The 19913-nt window shown below is 45.2% G+C and overlaps 1 protein-coding gene across 25 annotated transcripts in view; it reads left to right on the top strand.

Annotated features, from left to right (window-relative positions):
* Myt1l (myelin transcription factor 1 like) overlaps positions 1–19913 on the top strand; it is a 380106-nt gene that overhangs the window by 323232 nt on the left and 36961 nt on the right. For 24 of the 25 annotated variants that reach the window (XM_040730678.1, XM_040730677.1, XM_040730680.1 and 21 more), the window contains one exon: positions 19324–19386. In XM_040730678.1, the coding sequence (XP_040586612.1) occupies positions 19324–19386 (63 nt within the window). Of the gene's footprint in view, positions 1–11805; positions 11897–19323; positions 19387–19913 lie in introns of all 25 variants that reach the window. The other variant, XR_005870745.1, reaches the window with a different exon arrangement.

Here is a 19913-nt window from a genome sequence, read left to right as displayed (position 1 = left end):
GGATGCTGGCAAGTGGACACTCCCTGCATACTTAGAGCATACCAACAAGGTCAGTGAAGGGGAAAAGGAGAAGATCCCAAAACATACAGCACTCGGATCTACTAAAAGATTGTCAATCTTTGCCAGGCATTGGTGGCACACACCTTTAATCCCAGCACTCTGGAGGCAGAGGCAGGCAGATCTCTGTGAGTATAAGGCCAGCCTGGTCTACAAAGCAAGTGCCAGGATAGGCTCCAAAGTTAGACAGAGAAGCCCTGTCTTGAAAAACCAAAAAAAAAAAAATGATGGTCAATCTTCATTGAAGAGCTTTCAGGAAAAAGGTAACATTGCCTGATGTGACTTCCCAAACCCCTCTGGTGACAGAAAAGAAGAGGATCCCCATGGAGGTAGAGAGTAGGCAGTGGACCAGAGGACTACAAATGTGGAGGGGTGCCCCAGAAATAAGGGCCCAGGAGACACTGGGTATTGATGGAGTACCAGCTTCCCCTCAACACAGATACAGATAGAACTAAGTTCCAAAAATCAAAATCGGACCTCTGACTCTCTGAGGCCCCCAAACTATTGGGAATTGAGTAGGTGTTGTTGAACCCTATGTTTTCTTTAATTCACAAGAGAAGAGCAAGGATGAGACAGGGTAAGAAAGTGTAACCAGCAGTCCTCTTATCAGACTACCGCATGGATTCTCTCTCAGACTGAAACTTTACTATCAAACCATAGGAAAGGAAGAGTGAAAAGGGATGTCTTCATGGATATTTAATTCCTGGAACAACAGATAAAACGTTGGCAGCCTCAGCTTTTGTGGCGACTAATGTCTATCCAGAGTTAAGCCTGTTACTAACTGATACATGTAGGGTACATGAACAAGGGAAAGTAATGGTGATTCCCCAAAAGCAAAAGGCAGGTGCTTATTCTCAGGATATTTCACCTTGAGTCTTGAAGGATGTTAAGTAACTCCAGGTACCCCTCATTTCTTCAAGTAACCATTTAAATTGTATACATCCTTGAAAAATGGTATGATGCACACTGTCCCCTTGCCATGAAGGCATATATCCTTGAAATGATTTTCACAGCTTTTTTTTATCATCATGTAAGCTGTCAACAAAAGCACAAAAGCATGATTTATACCATCAGCTTCATCCCTCATCATTTTGCACTCATAGACTACTTATAGTCTATGAGTTCTGACTTCTTCCAGTAGACAACATTTGCCCTCTTGTTCTGTAGCAATCTGTGGCCTATGATATACACATGTGGCCATCATTCTTCCCTATGTTCAGCCCATTGTTATAAATCCAAGGACTAATAAGTCATTAATGAGCAAAATGAAAGTATTCTTACCATACAACTCAATTTTGTGAGACTCCAGAGAACTTTTGAAAAACTGTTGAAAGCAATGGATCAGTCAATGCACAGACTAGCCAGTCTTGAGAATTCTAACCACTTTTAAATGACAAAACCTGGAAAGGTTATCCAGGTGGTTCACCAAGATCTTGTTGCCTGAGTGGAAATAGACTCAAGATTATGGTCATCAGGATGACATTGCCTTTGGCACAGGATAGACCACTGGTCATAGTGGCATGTGAGTGGAACTGAGGCACAGCGACACAAGAAGGTGACAAAATGGTTGCACATACAGAATGATGCTACATCACATTCTGCTGCCACATAAACATCTCAGCCCTGAATCAGGACCAACAGCTACTGAGTAAAAGAGTGGAGGATACACAGACATTGTTGACTACTAAAGCAAACACTGAAATGAAAGTTATGTCTTTGTCCACAAGAAAACCTACTTGCCCTTCAGCATTATGTCCAGGTCTTCACGTACAGTGTGTCACTGCACAGACAAGATAGCCAGTGTCAACTGAAGTCAGCAGAGTGACATCCTTACCAAAACGGAAGCAATCTTTAAAATGTGAAGAAGCCATGCTGCATGACTCCTCTTTCCCTGTGAGGAGCTGGCCTGAACTGCTCTGTAGAGCAGGAAGCTGAGACTCCTGGATCATCCACTGGCACCTTCGCATTGAAACTCATGTGTGCTTACCAAGTCTCAAGAACGGGGTTATTTGTGGGAGCCTTGTGATGGAAATCCATGTATTCTGAGCATTCCCTCTACCCTGAGGTGAGTTGAATAACCTCTTGGCTCTCCCTCTGTCCTCTGTCCCCAAGGCCCTGCATCCTGGTTGAGAGTTCTGGACACTTATCTTCCTGCAGGTTCATCCAGTAGATCTCTACCCTCCACCATCATTCACATATTTACTAGGCTTAAAATAGCAAGCAGGTCAGAGATTTTATGCTTAAAAGTCATCAGACCAAATAGCTCTGGGTGTACACTACATCCCAGAGCCTGCCACCCAACACTAAAACATGTATACATTGGTATTCTGGTTATGTTTGCTTGTTTTAGATCAAACATGCTTTTTTGTAGTTTAGGTTCACCTGTATGGGACAAGGTTCTGATAACTCAGGTAGGACTCCTGATTCAGGGACTTGACCATATTGTTCAGTGCTCTACACCCAGAACTTACACGGTGCTTAACCACACAGAATACAGCATGGACTTTAATGTTTGGCAAACTGTCACTTCTAGTTGGTTGATTAACTCTGGCTTTCCTCAAGGGAACTCTACACAAATGATGGTACCAGGTTCATGGGTGAGTTGTAGTTCTGCTAAATCACACTACCAGGATGATGCTACAATGCCTGTCTTTGGGTGGCCTTGGGGTCTATGACATCTCCCTGGAGAAATGTTTCTTTTTCTTCCTTCTATCCATGACTACAGCTGTGGCTACAGAAACCACTGCAGCGCCACATAGGCATCAAAAAGAGCAGCTGCTGAGACCAAGTAGAGATAGTTTCCTTTACTGTTTTTTACCTCTGGATATTTCCTTTAAAATTTTAGTCCAGTTGTTTGAATTGCATTATTAAGGTCTCCTCAAAGGCCTAGAGGTGTGGGAAATGGCACATCCCCTCCTCACCATGACCAGAGCATGTGTAGCCTGAGTCCCTCTGCTGAAGGCCGCAGTGGGGCAGGAAGCAGAGCCAAGGTCAGCACAGAACAAAATGCAGACTTCCAAGGTCAGACCGTGGTTCGGCTCTCTCATGCGTGTAGGCCTAGTGAATGGCCCCTTTCTTGTTTCCATCTGCAAAGCGACTGCAGTGCCAGCAGATGGTCCGTCAAAGATCAAATGAATACTTGGGATGGCACTTGATGCCCAGAAGAACTGTGTATATTAACTCAATGAATTCAGGTTGCTACCCAGAGAGACCAGAACCAGCCCAGAATAACAGAAGAGCCAAGCTGAAGAAGCCTTGAGATCATTTGGAGGGAGGGGACAGGCGGTACCAGGGCAAAATGACCAAGATGATTAACACTCTAAAATTTAACCCAATTCCAACAAGGACTGAAATAAAACTTTTTACAGTTGAAACTTCAACAACCAAGATCAAAATATTTCAAAGATAAAAGAATTCCATTTCCTAATATGTCTTTTTCTCACTCTCGTCTAATATGGTACAATTTTAAGACTCTTATATCAGACTTGCAAATCAGGCTTAAAATCATCAAATAAAAATGCCCATCAGCCCGTCAAATTCACTTCAGATCTAATCCTCATTTACCACCACCCCACCCCAAATTCAGAAACATTTCTCAGCTGGCATATTTTGATCATCTTTATTCTCTGTCATATCTTTATTTCTTAAACTACTTTGAATTCTTGCTTCATTTCTCTTCCTTTTTTGGATAGTATGTGTTTTAAGATGAGGACATAATAGAAACTGAGGCACTTTTTGTTCCCCTGTGGGTTAGGGTGGATCAGAGCCCCTTCTCCCAGTATTAGAGTCATTGAGAAAACCTGTATCTGGCTTCCTCCTGTGTAGATTCCAAAGGAGGTCAGCCTGGCTTTAAGGTTAGTCCATTAGACAATGGATTAACTTGTTTCTCAGCCTGCCTTTGGCACCTCCAGAGCCTAACCCATTACAACCTTGGTTTGTTGTTAGTAACTAACACATAGCACAGGGTATTGTGGCATTCCTCATGCAAAGCCCACTTTAACTCTTTCTATGTGTCTCAGCTGTGCTGTCACTGCAGGGTGCTGGACTCTCTGTGGAGATGGCCTAGGCATCTTAGACTTGTTAATGCTTCTTTCCCTGGAGTGTTCTTTGCACTTCACCCACATACCTAGTGCACCCCATAGTCACATACATGTCTGCTTTGTGCTGAGCCTCATGAGGAAAGAGGTGACTGAGAGAGTGGACTTCTGGACATGATAGCCCAGCAGCTCAGCTGGCCCAGGGACTCGTTTTATAATAAAGAACCAAGAACTCAGAGATCCTGGACTCAGACTCTTATCTTCTCTGGCTACACGGACTTCAGCAAGTTACTAAAGCGTTCTAAGTTTCAGTTTTCTTATCTAGGAAAAGTAATAATAAGATGTATTCCCAGCTTTACAAGGCTCTTGTGGGGCCCAACAGATGTGCATGTGTCTGTCTCTTTCTGCAGAGGTTAGAGGTTGTGTCATGATCATCGATGGGAGAGGTGTGACCTTGGAGCCCCAGAGAACATGGTTCAGGCCAGCCTAGAGTAACTGTACTGGTGGCCAGTCCAGAAATGCTCTGTTGCTCCCGTTTCTTCTGGCTCTTGAGTATCACTTTGGTATTGAAGATGTTTACTGTACAAAGTGGCAGTTTTAGTTTGAACATTTAAATCACCTGGTTTTCTATTCATACAATTCTTAGAATTTTGTTATATGCATGAGAAACATGTTACAAGACTCAGAAGCAAGAAAGCTGTGTCTTTTTGGTGGTTAGACAAATCCCTGATGCCAGGTGGCTCATGTGGGTCTTTCAGATGCTCATCTTGTCTTCTATGATACCAGGTGACACAGTCGATTTTCAGTGGTTCAGTTCAGATTCTGCAGTGGGCCTAGCCCAGCATGGTCTTACCCTCAGGGCATAGACACATGTGCCTACACAGCATGAGTACATGACATGTATGGATACATACATACTCATGCTTGCATGTACACACACACACACACATGCTGAGACAGTACAGAAGGGTAAACCTAGAGTGATTCACCAGGTTGATGGGAGGCTGTTGGGGCCCCAGGAGACCCACCTCCCAGTGCACTCTCCAAAATGATGCTACTGGCTCCCTGGACCATTTTTTTATTATTTATTTTTAATTTAAATTTAAATTAGAAACAAGGTTGCATCACAAGTCAGTTCCAGGTCCCTCTCCGTTTCCCTCGCCTCCTCCCATGCCCCCCAATACCCCCTCATTTCCCCAGGGAGGGTGAGTTCTTCCATGGGGGTGTCCATAGTCTGTCATTTCATCCAGGGCAGGGCCTAGACCCTCTCCCAAGAGTTCAGGGTGAGAGTGCATCTCACATTGTTGGATGGGAGTCCAAAGTCCATGTGTATACTCTGGATGAATGCTGATCTGCTGCCCAAGGCTCAATAGATTATCTAGGCCTCCTCACTGACACCCAGGTTCAGGGGGTCTTGATCAGTCCCATGCTGGATTCCCAAGCTGATGCCTGGGATTCAAGAGCTAACCTTGTCAGGTCAGCTGTTTCTGGGGGTTAAACCAGCCCAGTCTTAATCCCTTTGGTCTTCAGTCCTCCCTCTCTGTCACTGGCTTTCTTGAGTTCAGTTCAGTGCTTAGCCATGGGAGTCTGCCTCTGCTTCCATCAGCCACTAAATGAAGTTTCTGTTTCCCAGACTCTCTGGCCATGGGATTGTAGGCTGGCACTCCCCAGATCTATGTCTAAAATCCATATTTGAGAGAGTACATGCCATGTTTCTCTTTTTGTGACTAGGTTGCCTCACTCAGGATGGTTTCTTCTAGTGTCATCCATTTGCCTGCAAATCTCAGGATTCCATTGTTTTTTTTCTGCTGAATAGTACTCCATTGTGTAAATGTACCACATTTTCTCTAGCCACTCTTCAGTTCAGGGGCATCTAGGTTGCTTCCAAGTTCTGGCTATTACAAATAATGCTGCTCTGAACATAGTGGAACAGATGTCCTTGTTGTATGAATGTGCATCTTTTGGATATGTGCCTAAGAGTGGAGTTGCTGGGTCTTGTGGTAGGTTTATTCTCCCTGGACCATTTTTTAAATGAGCACAGGTCAGTCTTGAGCTACCAAATGCATAGAACTCATATGAATTCATAGAGCACATTGTGCCTTAAAGAAGGCATAATGACTCTTGCAAAGAGAAGTACAGCAGATGGTTTTAACCTGCAGTTGACAAAAGAATGCTACCTGATCTCTGAATCATGGGACTGGGACACGCCCCTGGTGGCCTGTGCCACAGTCTGTCCTGTCTGCAGGGCAGCCTCTCTGTCCAGGGGCCCCAGAGTCCAAGGTTCTGTGGAAGTCTGTAAGGAAGAGGGCTGGGGTTCAAACTTGAACTTAGATGGATCCAAGTCTAGCCTTGTGGTAGGGATTGCCCTGCTTGCAAGTCAGCCTTGCTGTCTAGAGGGCCCAGAGCCCAGGACTCTGTTAATACACTCTCCTTATAATACGCAGTGAGATAAGACCACTTCATTGGAATGCCCCCGCCCTCCTTGGAGCATGAGGCCTCCTTCCCTCAGAGTACCTCCCCATCCCTTCAATGCTGACTGCTCAGCACCTGATCTAGCCTTTAAAAGAAAACACAAAAACCTTGCACATTGTAGAATCAGCCTGCACCACAGGGATGACTGAGGAAACTGGGAGCCTGGCAACCAGGTTGCCATAGCAACTCTCTCTCTCTCTCTCTCTCTCTCTCTCTCTCTCTCTCTCTCTCTCTCTCTCTCTCTCTCTCTCTCTCTCTCTCTCTCTCTCTCCCTTCCCTGCAGCCTCAGGGCAGGCCTAGCCTAGCACACAGTGTGCACAGAGCAGTCAGGATGTAGAAATGTCCCCGCAGCAGGAGGTTTCAGAGCCTTCTCTCGGGCCTGCCACACGTGCCAGCCTCCAAAGGAGGCCCTGAAGCCTGCTCCACACAGGCACTGACCATGTCACTACAGCCTCATTTCCTGCCTCTCCTCTTTCCCTGCCTCTCTCACCCCCTTCCTCTCTCCCTCCATCCCTCCTTCCCTCCTCCCCCTGCCCTCCCTCCCTTCCTCCCCCTACCTTGTCATACCTATTCTTCCTTTATAGCCTACACAAAGACAAATCATAGAAATGTGATTCTCTTCCCAAGGGACATAATTTCAGTGTTAGGCAGGGGACATTTCTGTTAATATGCATATTGGGACGATCACATCTTGAATTTTTGTGTTTTAGAGTAGAATCCACAGGCATTAAAGGGTCAGTGAATAAAGATATGGTTAATATCCATGCTTCCTTGTCAGCCAACCCACATTTTTCTTTTATTTGAAAGCGTTGAGGTTCTCATGTTAATGGGATACAGTGAATTCAGTGAAGGCTGTGCACAGCAAATTCCTGAGCCTACATGTTTGCATTAGTGAGGATATCTATATTCAATCACTAAACTTTTATTGCACATAGACCCTGCAGTATACTGAAAAGCTCCCCATTCTCACTGTGGAGGGTTGGTTTGTTTGTTTGTTTGTTTGTTTTAGCTTTACGTTAATCCTGTATGCTGGTATTCATGTAAAGATGAATGTAAAGCAAAAAAAAGCAAACAAACAAAACAAAACAAAAAAAAACCCACAGTGAGAATGTGGAGCTTAAACACTAAGTACACCTATGTGGATGTGCCTGTGTTTCCATGGCACTGTAAACTTCCCAAGATCAATAGACCTAAAAGGCTAGACAGGGTTTCTACCTAGACTGGACAGGACCTACCACCTACATGGCAAGTTGTGAGTAGATTATGCTTTCCTGGACTTCCCTCAAAGCAGAAGCTGAGGCCTCCAGCCTAGCCCAGCCAGCCCTGACCTAGACACCAGGAGCCATCCCAGGACTCAGTGAAATATCCTCACTGCTTAGTGAGCTGGCTCCATGGAGAAATGGCCTTCAGTTCACCTCCTCCTGCAAATGTAGCTTGGGGAACAGCACACTGGGCTCACAGAGCAAGGATCTCTAGCAGATACACAGAGAAGGCTCTTTCAGGGAAGAAAGCCAAAGATGAAGCAGTATGTGGCTCAGTTATGGAGGGGACAGCTGTGCCATGACCTGAATTCCCGACAGTCTGATAGAGAACAGGAAGGACACTGGACAGGTTATATCCTAAGGACTCAGACTGCCTGCACTTAGGTTAGATCAGTCAGAAAACAAGAGCCCAGTGGCTTCCCTGGAATTGGTAAGTCTTGGTGACGAAGGGCACAATGCATTTCCTACCTTCCTTTGCTTGCCAGTGTGTCAGGAGGAATGACTGGAACCAGGTGGGAGGTGTCACCACTCAGCCCTGTCCTCAGGAGTTACATCATAGAAAGTAGAGGGCAGATGGATACATCTTCACACATGGGAATCTGGAAGACAGAGAGAAATACCAGGGGGAGAGTCTTTATCCTAGGGGCCACTGAAGATCACTTACTGGAGGAGAAAACCAATGGAGCAGAGTTGCCAACTCTAGGGACTCTCCCCTCATAGTGACTGTTATTTCAGATGTCTGTAAAAGGGTCCCATACACATCTACAATTAGACATCAGAACCCTCTGGCTTTCCTAAAGCAGGCTATAGATAGATATTAGCATTTGCTGTGGTCATCTGTCCAAGACGGATAACACACTTAGAGTCTCAGCCCAGGCCTTTGAGGTCACCAGCAGGAGTCACTTCAAACCACTCAGTAGGGTTATCATGCTTCCTTGAAATCACCAGTGTGTGTGTGCTCTTATGCCGCTGGGAGAGAAGCTGTGTTAGTCAGCCAAGGTCAGAATTCTTTTCTGAAAGGCCTAGCTCCTATAAGCAAGTAGCGGGAAGTCTGCCTTCTCCTTTTGATTCTTACTTTTCAGACATATTTGTGACAGTACCTTTGTTACCCCTGATACCTTTTCCTCTGAACTGAATGAACTCCAGTACTTTCAGTTCAAGCAGCATACCACGAAGGTAGTCCTTATACCCTCCTGGGATTTTAGAGTGTGGTCCCACTTGTTGCTCTCCCTAGCGAGGTATGAAAGGGCCATGAAGCCCAAGCTGCTGTCACTCCAGCAGTCTTTTACAGCCTAGTCATAGAAGGCGTCAGGCACAGACGTGATCTTGGGGTCCTGAGTCTCAGCAAGTCCTCCTTCCCACTCCATCTGCCATGGCTTGCTTTCCTTGATGTCGGTGTAAACTCATCTATTCTTCATCTTCTCTCTTTTCTCAGTCTTCTCTTCAAGCAAATCCTGGATGAGAGAAGCTCCTCATTCTCTGGCAGGTCCCACAGTGGACAGCACTTTCTTGAGTGTCCCTTGGAAGAGAATAGCTGTTCTTCCATGTCCAGGTCCCCTAAGTTAGCTGTGTTTGGTCAAGGCCCCTCCAGAAGTTAGAAGATTAGAGAAGGTCCCTTGTTCTTCCCTCTGGGAAAAGGGACTGAGTCTTAGGGTGAGCAGAGTCATAATGGGCCTCTGCTCTCTGGACATGCTTGGGAAAGCTCCCAACCACAGGGGAAGCCATGCAGTAGCATTCAGCCCTGTGTGTTCTTAGCACTCAACAGCTCCCGTCTCCTCTTCCTCTTCTCCTCCTCCTGTACTCATTGCACCTTGTTGTTGACATTCTCCCACAATCATACATCCATCAGTGGAACACACCTCACCTCAGGTCTAGGGTATGGGCTCCACAGCAGTTGCACTGACCCTTGACTCAAGCTCTCTGGCCAACCCTCCTAGAACTCAAAGGAAAGGTGTGGGAATTGGGTAGATCTTGGCTGTTAGACATCACTGATGGCACTTGATCACTTGTCCATAGGAACTCATTTTATGTTACCACAATCTCTCTCACTCTGCCCATTCCGTAAACCCTGAGATGTCTGTGGGAATCAGAGCATGAAAGTACAAGTATGGTAATGCATGAGCACCTGCAATAAGGACTGGGCACATGAAGTAGTAACGGATGCAGACATTTGGAAAATATGTTCATGACCTAGCAAGGGGAACATAGCTGTAATCCCAGAACATGGAAGCTGAAGCAGAAAGATCACGAGTTCAAGGCCAGTCTAGGATGCAAAACCTTGTTTCAAAAAGAAAAACTAAAAGAAACAACAAAAAAGATTCTAATCAAAAAAAAAAAAAACACCAGAAAAGGAGAGGGTAGAAGAGAGATTTCTATAAAACCTGCCTCACTGCTGTGGAACCCTCACATTTGGATCTGTTTCATTCCCTGTAAAATAAGGAGTTTGACTTATTTCTAAAATGTCTTATAAGAACAAGTCTGTGGAAACACTTATTGATTTGAGCAACCAAAATGTCTCAAGACCAGGGCGAAAGGTAGGTTTTTTGATAGAAGAATGGACATTTGTTTCATGCTAAGGTACTAAAAGGTGGAAACTAAACTGAAAAACAAGATGTAAATGAAGACAGAAAGGAAGAAGCAGAGAGGCAGGATCTAGGCAGAAGATAACAATTGGCCCAGAGTTGAGGACAATAGGAAATGGTTACCTCCCTGGGCTTTCATGTGAGGCCAAAAAGTGACTTAAGAAAATTAAGGACCCTGGTTGGATTTGGTGATGCATAGCTATCCCAGCACTCAGAGACTGAACATGGAGGATCTGGAGTCTGAGGCTAGTCCCAGCAATATAGCAAGACCCTGTGTAAAAATCCCAAGTAAATAAATAAATGACCCACAAACATGGAAAATATAACAAATAAAAGTAAGATTAAATATTAGAAGTGACAATTTAGTTCCAAAGGAAAACCAAGTATGACACCTAACGGTGGTTCCATCATACCTCCGCTATTCCAGAAAGCCTTCCTGTCTTCCAAAGACTGGTGTCAGAAGCCTTCAGAAACTTCCCTGATTCTGAATGACCCACACTCTCTCTGCCTGTAGCTGAAAGGGGCAGTAAGCCATCTGTGGCCAGAGAAGTGGAGCTAATTTCCAGTGCCTCCATGTGGTCTGATGGCTTGAGCCGTAGGCCGCCATGCAGTATTCCCGCATTCATCCTTCCCAGAATCGATGGGAGCCAATTAGATAGGTCTCTCCTATACTCTGAGCCTTAGCGTCCTTGGGAAACTTGTCTAATATGTTCTCCACCTTGAATTTGATGTGTGAACGAATGCCAGCTGCTCGTGGTGGTTGAGGTGGAGAACACTGTGGATGAGTTAGACCATCCGTTGATATGTCTGCAATGGGGTCCAGCTCTCCATCGTTGAGAATTTGAGGCTTGTCATATGAAACTCTAGCCACGGACCTCCACCCCTTCCTCCCTGTCCATTCCTGATGCACCTCAACTGAAAGATATTGTGGCCATTTGACAACTCTGCTTAAAGATAGCTGGATGTGGTCACTAGTGCCTGCTTATTCCGCGAGAATGCTGTTGGACCATGCAGTTATGGGTGGAGTGGAGTAGAGTAGGTGTGGCTATGTTTGCATACTTCCACCTTGCAGCTGGGGCCAGAGAGTCCCCTACCAAAGCCTTCATAAAACTGTAACTGTGTCACTGACTGAGGAGTCAGTGTAATCCACAGAAGGTGAGTATCTCCCAGCCCAGCGCCACCTTCCAGCACTGAATGAAATTCCCTTGCATGTCAGATGTGGAGCCCCAGCCCCCACCAGAAGCTAAGCTGTGGGGTATGCTCTCTGCTCACCTTAGAGGGTGAGAGGTTAGGGATGGTGGTTTCTGTTGCCTCGAGCCCGTTGCACTAGTCACCTTTTGTATTTTTTTTTTTTTTGCATGGGTTCTGACTGCGGCTGCCCCGCCTCTTGTTTAGCTGGTCCCCTGCTGCTGGACGTGCATGTGCTCTGGCAGCAGTTTCCCATGGACACATCCCGTTAAGTGAATGGGACGTCAGGATGTGCTAGGTACGTTCTGCCGCCCTGACAGGAGCCCACTGCCGATGTTCCTGGGACATCCTCCAGCCGTGCAGTAGGTTACAGTGTTGGCACTCAGGGGTCCAAGTTAAGTGTCTTCCATAGATTCCAGGGGCAGCATGATCCACACAGATGACCTTCCAGTTAAGACTTGTAGCTGCATGTGGGTATACAGGAACAGAGCTGCATGCAGCATGCCAGCCCAGCTGCCACACAGCCTGGGTGCCGCCCTTGGGCCAAGCCTGAGCTCCAGTGGCCCACAGAAATGAATCAGACATGGCCAGGCTGCTGGCCAAGTCTGAAATGGGTCCCCTAGCCATAACACCAGGGGCACTGTGGGACCAACAGAGTTGAGTCCATGGCTGAAGGTTGGATTAACTCAGTGCATGTCAGAGGTTAGCCCCATGCTAATAACAAGCTTATAATCTCTTAGCGTTAGACTGACTTCAAGAATTCCCTGTTCCCAATGAGTTGTACCATAAGCCTGGGATCCAAATGTGCTTTACAGAATGTTTTATATGTTCTGGCTAGGACACTTAGTCGTGCACGGCTTAGCTCTGGCTGGGTCAGTGATAGACATTGTACATGATGGTGGTCCACAGGACTACCATGGAGCTTGGGTATATTTTTATCATACTGTATGCTTTGGGCATATTTAGAACATGGTGTTACTACACTCAGTGCAATAATGTGCCATAGTCTTACAACACTGGAACTGGAAGCTAGACCATGCATATGCTGTAGAGCCTTGACATATAGCAAGCAAAGCCACCTAGGTCTGTCTCTGATGTTGTTGCAGTGACAAACTGCCACAGATACATCTCAGAACATGTCCCCAGGGTGAAGTGATCACCATATTAGGCATCATAGAACTAACAAGCTTCTCAACCCATCAAATGGGTATTCATTTCCTCCTGGAGCTGCAGGGCTCCCCGAATCTGTCAGCCAGGGGGTCATTATTGGTCTCATTTACCAGAGACCTACCCATTTCAGCACTTTAGCTAAAAATCATGTGAAGGGCATTTAAACAATTACTTCCCGCTTATTGGTTTGATTTTGAATGTACTTACAAAAGAAATGACTTGGAACAAGAAAAGAAGCGTTGGCTTTTGTGTGTTACCTATGTCAGCAAATCCAATCCAATGGCTACTAATATTTTGTAATGTGCAGGTTTCTTTTCAGTATGCCTGCATCCTGAGTGTCACACTATGGGAAATTCTCATCCACCCCTGAAGTCTCAGAACAGCATGGAGCTCCTCTGTACAGACTCAGAGAGGTGCAGACCCATGCCCAAGGCTTGCGCTTGTTGGCAGCACTCTGTGATCTCAGCATTTCCAAATAGCAAGCTCTTCCCCACCCCCACCCACCTAAGGAAACCCTAGAGGAAGCAAAGCAGGCAGGGCAGGGCGGTGGGGATGAGGGTTGACCGGGACTTCTGAGACAGAAGTAGGTTCCTGAAGGAGGAAGGGGCTCCACCCAAGGAAGAGAGATTAAGAGATGACCCACCCAGGCCTGGTGTCAGATCTCCTGAGCAGTATTAGAGCTAGACAGCATTCCAAATCTGTACAACTGGGCTGGACCTACAAATAAAGGGGAATTTATCAAATACCTTAGATTGAAAAGCTCCTTAAAGATTTTGCCTTCCCTTGAAGTTGAGATAATGTGTTTCAGAAATGTCAGATGCCATCTCTATTCCTAATAAATCACCTGCTTGCTTTCTGTTTGTGGGGGAAAAAAAAGTAAGTTTGTAGCCTAAGAGTGAGCATATGACATTTGTCCAGTTTAAAACATCTTTATTGTTTCTTTCTTTATATTTCTTCATTGTTTTCATTTATAAGACAGAAAAGATAAAAAGGAATATACTTTTAGAGCCACATTTATTTAGAAAAGAAAGTGTTCTTAACGGGAATTTCTGCATAACTGATCAAAAGCTTGGAGCCAGAAACATTGCCCTTTGTAACTGTAGTTAGCACCCAGAGACAGGGCCTACTTTTGCATTCTTATTTCTTTTAAAATTGAAGGCACTAAGAAAAGAGGTTTTTTTTCATGTTTTCTGTTTTACTAAAATAGAACTGCCATGAGATAGGAACAAAAGAGATGCTGTAAAGGGATCTCTTGACATTCTTCAAACCACTAAAGTGCACCTGCCCCACGTTGTATGTTACCATTCCAACCATTTACTCTTACTTGCAGCTTGCAACCAGGCTCTGAATTCAAGCATTTCTAAAAGCCAGTCCTCTGGGTCAGCTCAGCCAAAAGTGGTCAGCCCCAAGGACAGTGAGTCCAGGCAGGTGTCACCAGGTTGACAGCTCTGGGCACCTTGGTTTGAAGAGCTCTTATATGAGCAAGCCTCTATCATGAGAACTCATTGATTCTTGCACACACTTTTCTGCACTGATTCGGGGGTCCATTGAATGTTTAAGGGTTCCATCTTATCCAACAGAGGTGTACCAGTCACACATTGTGCATACATTCTGAGACCCTGCACTTGGGGGTATCTTGAAGTCTATGAAACTATGACCCCTTCCAGGAACATAGAGGGCTCTGACTCTGGTGTTAGCACGTTATACCCAACCAGAACATGTGGGCATATGTGACAGCTGCAGAAGAGATGTGGGAGGACACATGAGCTGGAGAGTTGCTAGCCTGCATCACATGGCCTTGGCATGAGGTGGGGCCCCCTTTAGCCCACAGTGATCAGAAAATGTGTTGCACTGTGCATGCTCACCTAATCAGAGTGCATATCTATCATAATGTCACATACTCCATCAACCAGATGGCACAACATCCTTAACCAGAAGGCACAACTATCATGATGCTATACTCAAACAGAGCGGGTACCTACCATGATGTCACTTGTGCATTTAAACAGAGGCCACACCTGTCATAATGCCACATATTCACTTAGCCAGAGGACACACCTACCATAGTGTCATGTTCACCTTACCAGATGGCATGCCTCCTATGGCATCATACTATACATTCCTTAAGATAATTCTAAGTGTTAGCCCTCGTTATGCCTTTTTTAAAAGAATGTGGTGACAATATGGAGGAACCATTTTCAAGACACATGAATAATTAACCAGGAAGACATCTGCAGTCGGTGGATGCAACGGTTTCCCCCCTCTCTCTCCAGGTTGTGGCTCTGTAAAGAGAGCACCACACTGGGCTGTGTGATGGTGCTCCCTCGAGTCCCTTGAGGACAGACTGAAGTCAGAACTGAGATGTGCTGGCTATTGCCCCATCTCTTCTTGGCAAGTGCTGATGCAAAGTTCTCTGACTCTAAGATGATCTATTTCAGTACACTGGTACCCAGTTCTCTTATGTTAGAGAATGTCTCTGCTATTCTCTGGGTGGGTGTGGCCAGTGTCTGCCTGAGGTCCTGTGTTTACTTGGTGGTAAAGAGATAGAAAAGCAGGAGGCAGAGGGGCCAGGGTTTCAGCCTCCAGTAAGCAGCAGATGGCTTCCCCTACAGGAAAGAGCTGTGCTCTGGGCCAGAATGAGTGATCTGTGAGAACCTCAGGATCCCTATTTTAAGTATTTTGCCTGAATTTGCATGCTTGTCCAATTAAGCACTATTTAAGACTTTTTATTATTTTATGTCAGTTTTCTTCATCATCTATATAAGACCAGTGTTCTAAGCCAGGGAGCAATATGTACCACCAAATTTTTTTCCTCTTAATATCGTAAACACAAAACCAAGTTTATAGCAAGATGGTCAGGATGTTTTTGTCTCACAGTCTAAGAAGCAGCAAGTATAGAATGAGATTCCTTATTCATCATTTCCTTTCTCTGAGTGCTTTTATCCATAGTCTCATTATAATAGAAAATAAAAATATATACTGATAAAGCCAAGCATTTTTGTTTAGCAAACTTCACACCCTTAACCATAAGTCTAAACTATCTTCAGTGCTACTGTCCATGGCAGCTATTAGGAAAGCAATAAGGGTCATCGACCAGCGTCCTTTGAAAACCTCCTTTGGCCCGCCAGAAGCACTTCAGTGCTGACAGCCAAGCCATTGCCTCCCCCAAGGGAGCTGAGGGCCGTTTCCATGGAAACCAAGCCCATTTCTTCAGTGGTTTCAAAACCCAAGCTGTGCACACAGGCTGCTTCTGACTGTCCCACGTGGGCTCCCTTCCTGGGAAGATGTGCTCCTAGACGGACTGTTGCCAGCATGACAGGGAAAAGCGGACTCCACACATCTCCCATCACCAAGGCCCTGGAGCAGACAGGCCTGAGAGCAGGTGCCTTTTTCAGAGGAATCATCATTCTATCACTCAAGGCTGCAGAAAATTGTGGTTTTGAATATTGAGATTTCTTGAGGCTGGAAATTTTGTATGTAAATCTATGAGTTTAAGAAAGCCTTAAAGTCTTGACAGTCAGACAGGAATGAATGCCTGGAGCCCCTTCAGGGGAGAGCCAGGTGAAGCCGCCTGAACTGCCTTTCTCAGCCCAAATGTGCCACCTACAGGTGGAGAACAGCACTGCAGCAATCCTGAGCTCAAATGGCGAAGGGAGAGAGGAGCTCCTCCCACAGAGAGGCTGTCTAACCCCACGGCTACCCCGTAGCTGTAGATAAGGATGTCTTATGTACACAAGGGTACCAGGGTCTTATCTACAAGAATACCACAGCAGTTCCATGGCCTCGTGGCTAACAGGTGGCCTCACCTGGCCAGGTTCCAGAAGGAAAACCTGATTCTCATAGTGTAGAACAATGAAAGCGAGAGTTTTTTTTTTTTCACTTTTGTGTTTGTGGGTTTTTTCTATAGTAATAATGGCAAAAAAGTACATTTTGAACCTCTTTCTTACCCGGTAATGAATTATAACTCTATAAATGACAACCTAACCCATAGAAGCTGCAAAGGTTTTTGTGGGTAGAGGTGGTACGATCCTATTACCGTGGCTTTTCCATGGTTATAATACCTCACTTCCATTTCGAGTAGAATATGGCAACTTCTACTCCCACGAAAGAAACAGATGAAGAATGTTTACTCATATTAAATGAGTAAACTCTAAATTAACTTTCACTAGGTTTTTAATTAGGAAGAGCTTTAAAATCTCCCTTTGGTAGAAAATAAGGCCAACTTTGTCCCTGGTGGGTAGGAAACACAGAGTCTCTTCATACACCTCTAAACTGAACTGTCATGATGTTCAGTATCTCTCAGGATGAGTTCACTGCTTCCAAGATTTTCTCTCAGGTGAGTTCTTCAGCATTGGGAAACCAGCCACTCAACAAGTCCACTGAGTTACAGGTCTTATGATCACACAGGAAGTGAAAACCAACACGGTTATTCTGTTCAAACCCAAGTCTCCAATCAGGGCTGGGGTTGCTATTGACAAGCAGAACTCATTAAAACAAGCTCAGCCCCGTTCTGTAACCAATGCCTATCTCAAAGGTCTACCTCCGGTGTGGACCAGAGCACGCTACAGACTCTCCACTGCCCTGCCACTCAGTCGGCTTTGCTCCTCCCCTAACACAGGTCATAAATTAAACGCTGTCCTTACATGTGGTATGGATACTGACTTCTGTGCCCTAAGATCTAGATACACATTCCCTTTCATAAGACAAGAGGGAAATTAGAAATTTTCTAAACCCTGAAAATTGTTTATGCATCCAAGTGTGGCAGTCTGCCATCCACACATTTGAAACGTGTCCAGTTCCTGTGTGTGCACCTGCTCCTTGGCACTGTCATCCAGTCTAGAGAAGGCACATCTGTGGGTGACTAGTGTGCCAGTCTCACTGTACCAGGCTGTGGACTAGCCTCATTTTTGTGCACAGGTAGCCTGCCAATCAATCTTACTCTGTACTTAGCTAACAGGCTGGCCCACCCTTAGCATTGCAAAGCAGAACCATTTCCTAAGCAGAGAGGATAAAAGACCTTTGGGAACAGAACATATCTGCTGACTGTTCACATGTGTGGCTTTGTTCTTGACCTGGCTTCAGGCTTTCTCTGGGTAAGGATGAGCACACAGAGCATGGTCTTCTTTTCATTAACAGAGAGTAATTTTGTTCAGTGTGCCACTGAATCTGTGTTATTTAATGGAAAGGTATCTTTTCTTAACTTCTGTCCCTTAGTTTTACCTTCTTAGTGGCACAGAGGCAATGAAGTTGCTTTGAGAAGCATGTTTTTGCATTGCTATCTGCTTGTTCTTAGGATGGTGTATTTAAGAAATTAATGGAAGACTGGTAGATAGCTCCATGTTAGAAGTGCTTACCTTGCAAGCATTAAAGACTTCGTGCTATTCCCAGAACACACTATAAAAACAAAATAAAAAGTTTAAATCTAGACAGATGACACGTGCTCATATTCCTATCACTGGGAGGTAAAAGCAGGTGTATCCATCTCTGGGGCTTCTAGCCAACCTAATCTACTCCGTATGTTCCAGGACACTCAGAGACTCTGTCTCTAAATAGATAGTTGATAGGCAGATAGATGATAAAGATAGATAGATAGATAGATAGATAGATAGATAGATAGATAGATAGATAGATAGAAAGTCAGGCAGATAGATGAGTAACCAGTGCCTGAGGAATAATACTGATGATGTCCACTGACCTCCACATCCATGTACCCTAATGCATGCACACACAGGTACATACATACACACATACACACACATTCTCACAAGTTATTTGTAGAGAAACAATTATAAAATCCCATCAATAGTACAAGTAACCTTAAGGTACCAGATGAATTTATTTCTGTGGGTTTAAACAGACTTCTTCACAGAGGAGCCTATGGCTAATATGAGATGCCAGACAGGGCATGCAGATGCACCTCCTACATTGTACCCCCAAATGGAAAAGTAATAGGCTTAAGGTAGAGCAGACCTGTAGGTTTGTGACTAGAGAATTTTGGGTCTGTCCCTCCAGCCACCCCCAGCACAGGTACTAGCTGTTACCTTTTGTGGGCTCTAGGATCCCCCAGTCTGGACAGAATTATGAGGACATGGATCCCTGTTTGGGGTTGGCTCAAAATAGGTCATGCCCTTAGCCGTGACACATATCTTTCCATGTTTGTATCTTGTCATGTATAGATTGTTGTGATAGCAAGTCCTGCAATAATTGGCCATGACTAATTAGGTTCAAGGGAACAGTAAGGAGACAAAAAGGCCATCTGGGGGACCACAAACCTAGTGACACAGGATGATAGGTGCTTCAGAGACTGAGGATTCCTAAGTGGTCACAAAACCCATGGTCCTTTGTGCATGTCCTTGTGCTGGGAAATTAGGAGGCAGAGATGGATTTGTATGTGGTAATGGCCATGAGTGAGCTAGGGAGCTCCCAGACCAATTTAGTCTCCCTTAGTAGCAAGGGTACACAGTAAAGAGTTTGCCTTTCAGATAAATAAAATCAACTACCCAGAGGGGTTGATTTCCTTCAAGTAAATTACTGCATTTGCATTTGTACTTGTAGGTGTCCCACCCCTGGCTGTGACGGTTCTGGACACATCACTGGCAATTATGCTTCTCATCGAAGGTATGTAGACTCATCAGAACTTCCCTCTCTCCCCAGAGCAGCAGCTCCACTTTGGCAGGAGTGCTGCACTCCTGGCTGATGTGTGGGCTGGATCTGACATAACTCAGCTAAGGAGTTATAGACTTGGAGTCCCAGGGCTATCCTCTCGGGGGCTGCTAGATTATTCATCTCTTCTGGGTCCGTATACCACTCTAGAGCAGCAAGAGGCCACTAAAACATTTCCAGTCCTCCATTCTAGAAGAACAAAGGAAAAAGACTCATCTCCAAATGTGCTATAAGTTTCTGACGATGCCCCATGTCATTGAATATTCTCAGCTAACGTTAGGATTTAAAGCATAAAACTGCAGTTACTATAAGCAAGGTCACTGTCACAGAGATGTTTAACTTTAAGTTTCTCATCCCACACAATGAGAGTGGAGGAGCTACAATATGACACAGAACCCCCACCACAGGAGTTGACAAAAGACTTCCACTGCCTGTCATTCCATCAGCACAGTGGGTGCACACTTTATGACAGGCCCTGCTGG

This window comes from Mesocricetus auratus, unplaced genomic scaffold (genome assembly GCF_017639785.1).
Source record: "Mesocricetus auratus isolate SY011 unplaced genomic scaffold, BCM_Maur_2.0 Super-Scaffold_100024, whole genome shotgun sequence".
Classification (NCBI taxonomy): domain Eukaryota; kingdom Metazoa; phylum Chordata; class Mammalia; order Rodentia; family Cricetidae; genus Mesocricetus; species Mesocricetus auratus.
This window is presented reverse-complemented; position numbering and strand designations above follow the sequence as displayed.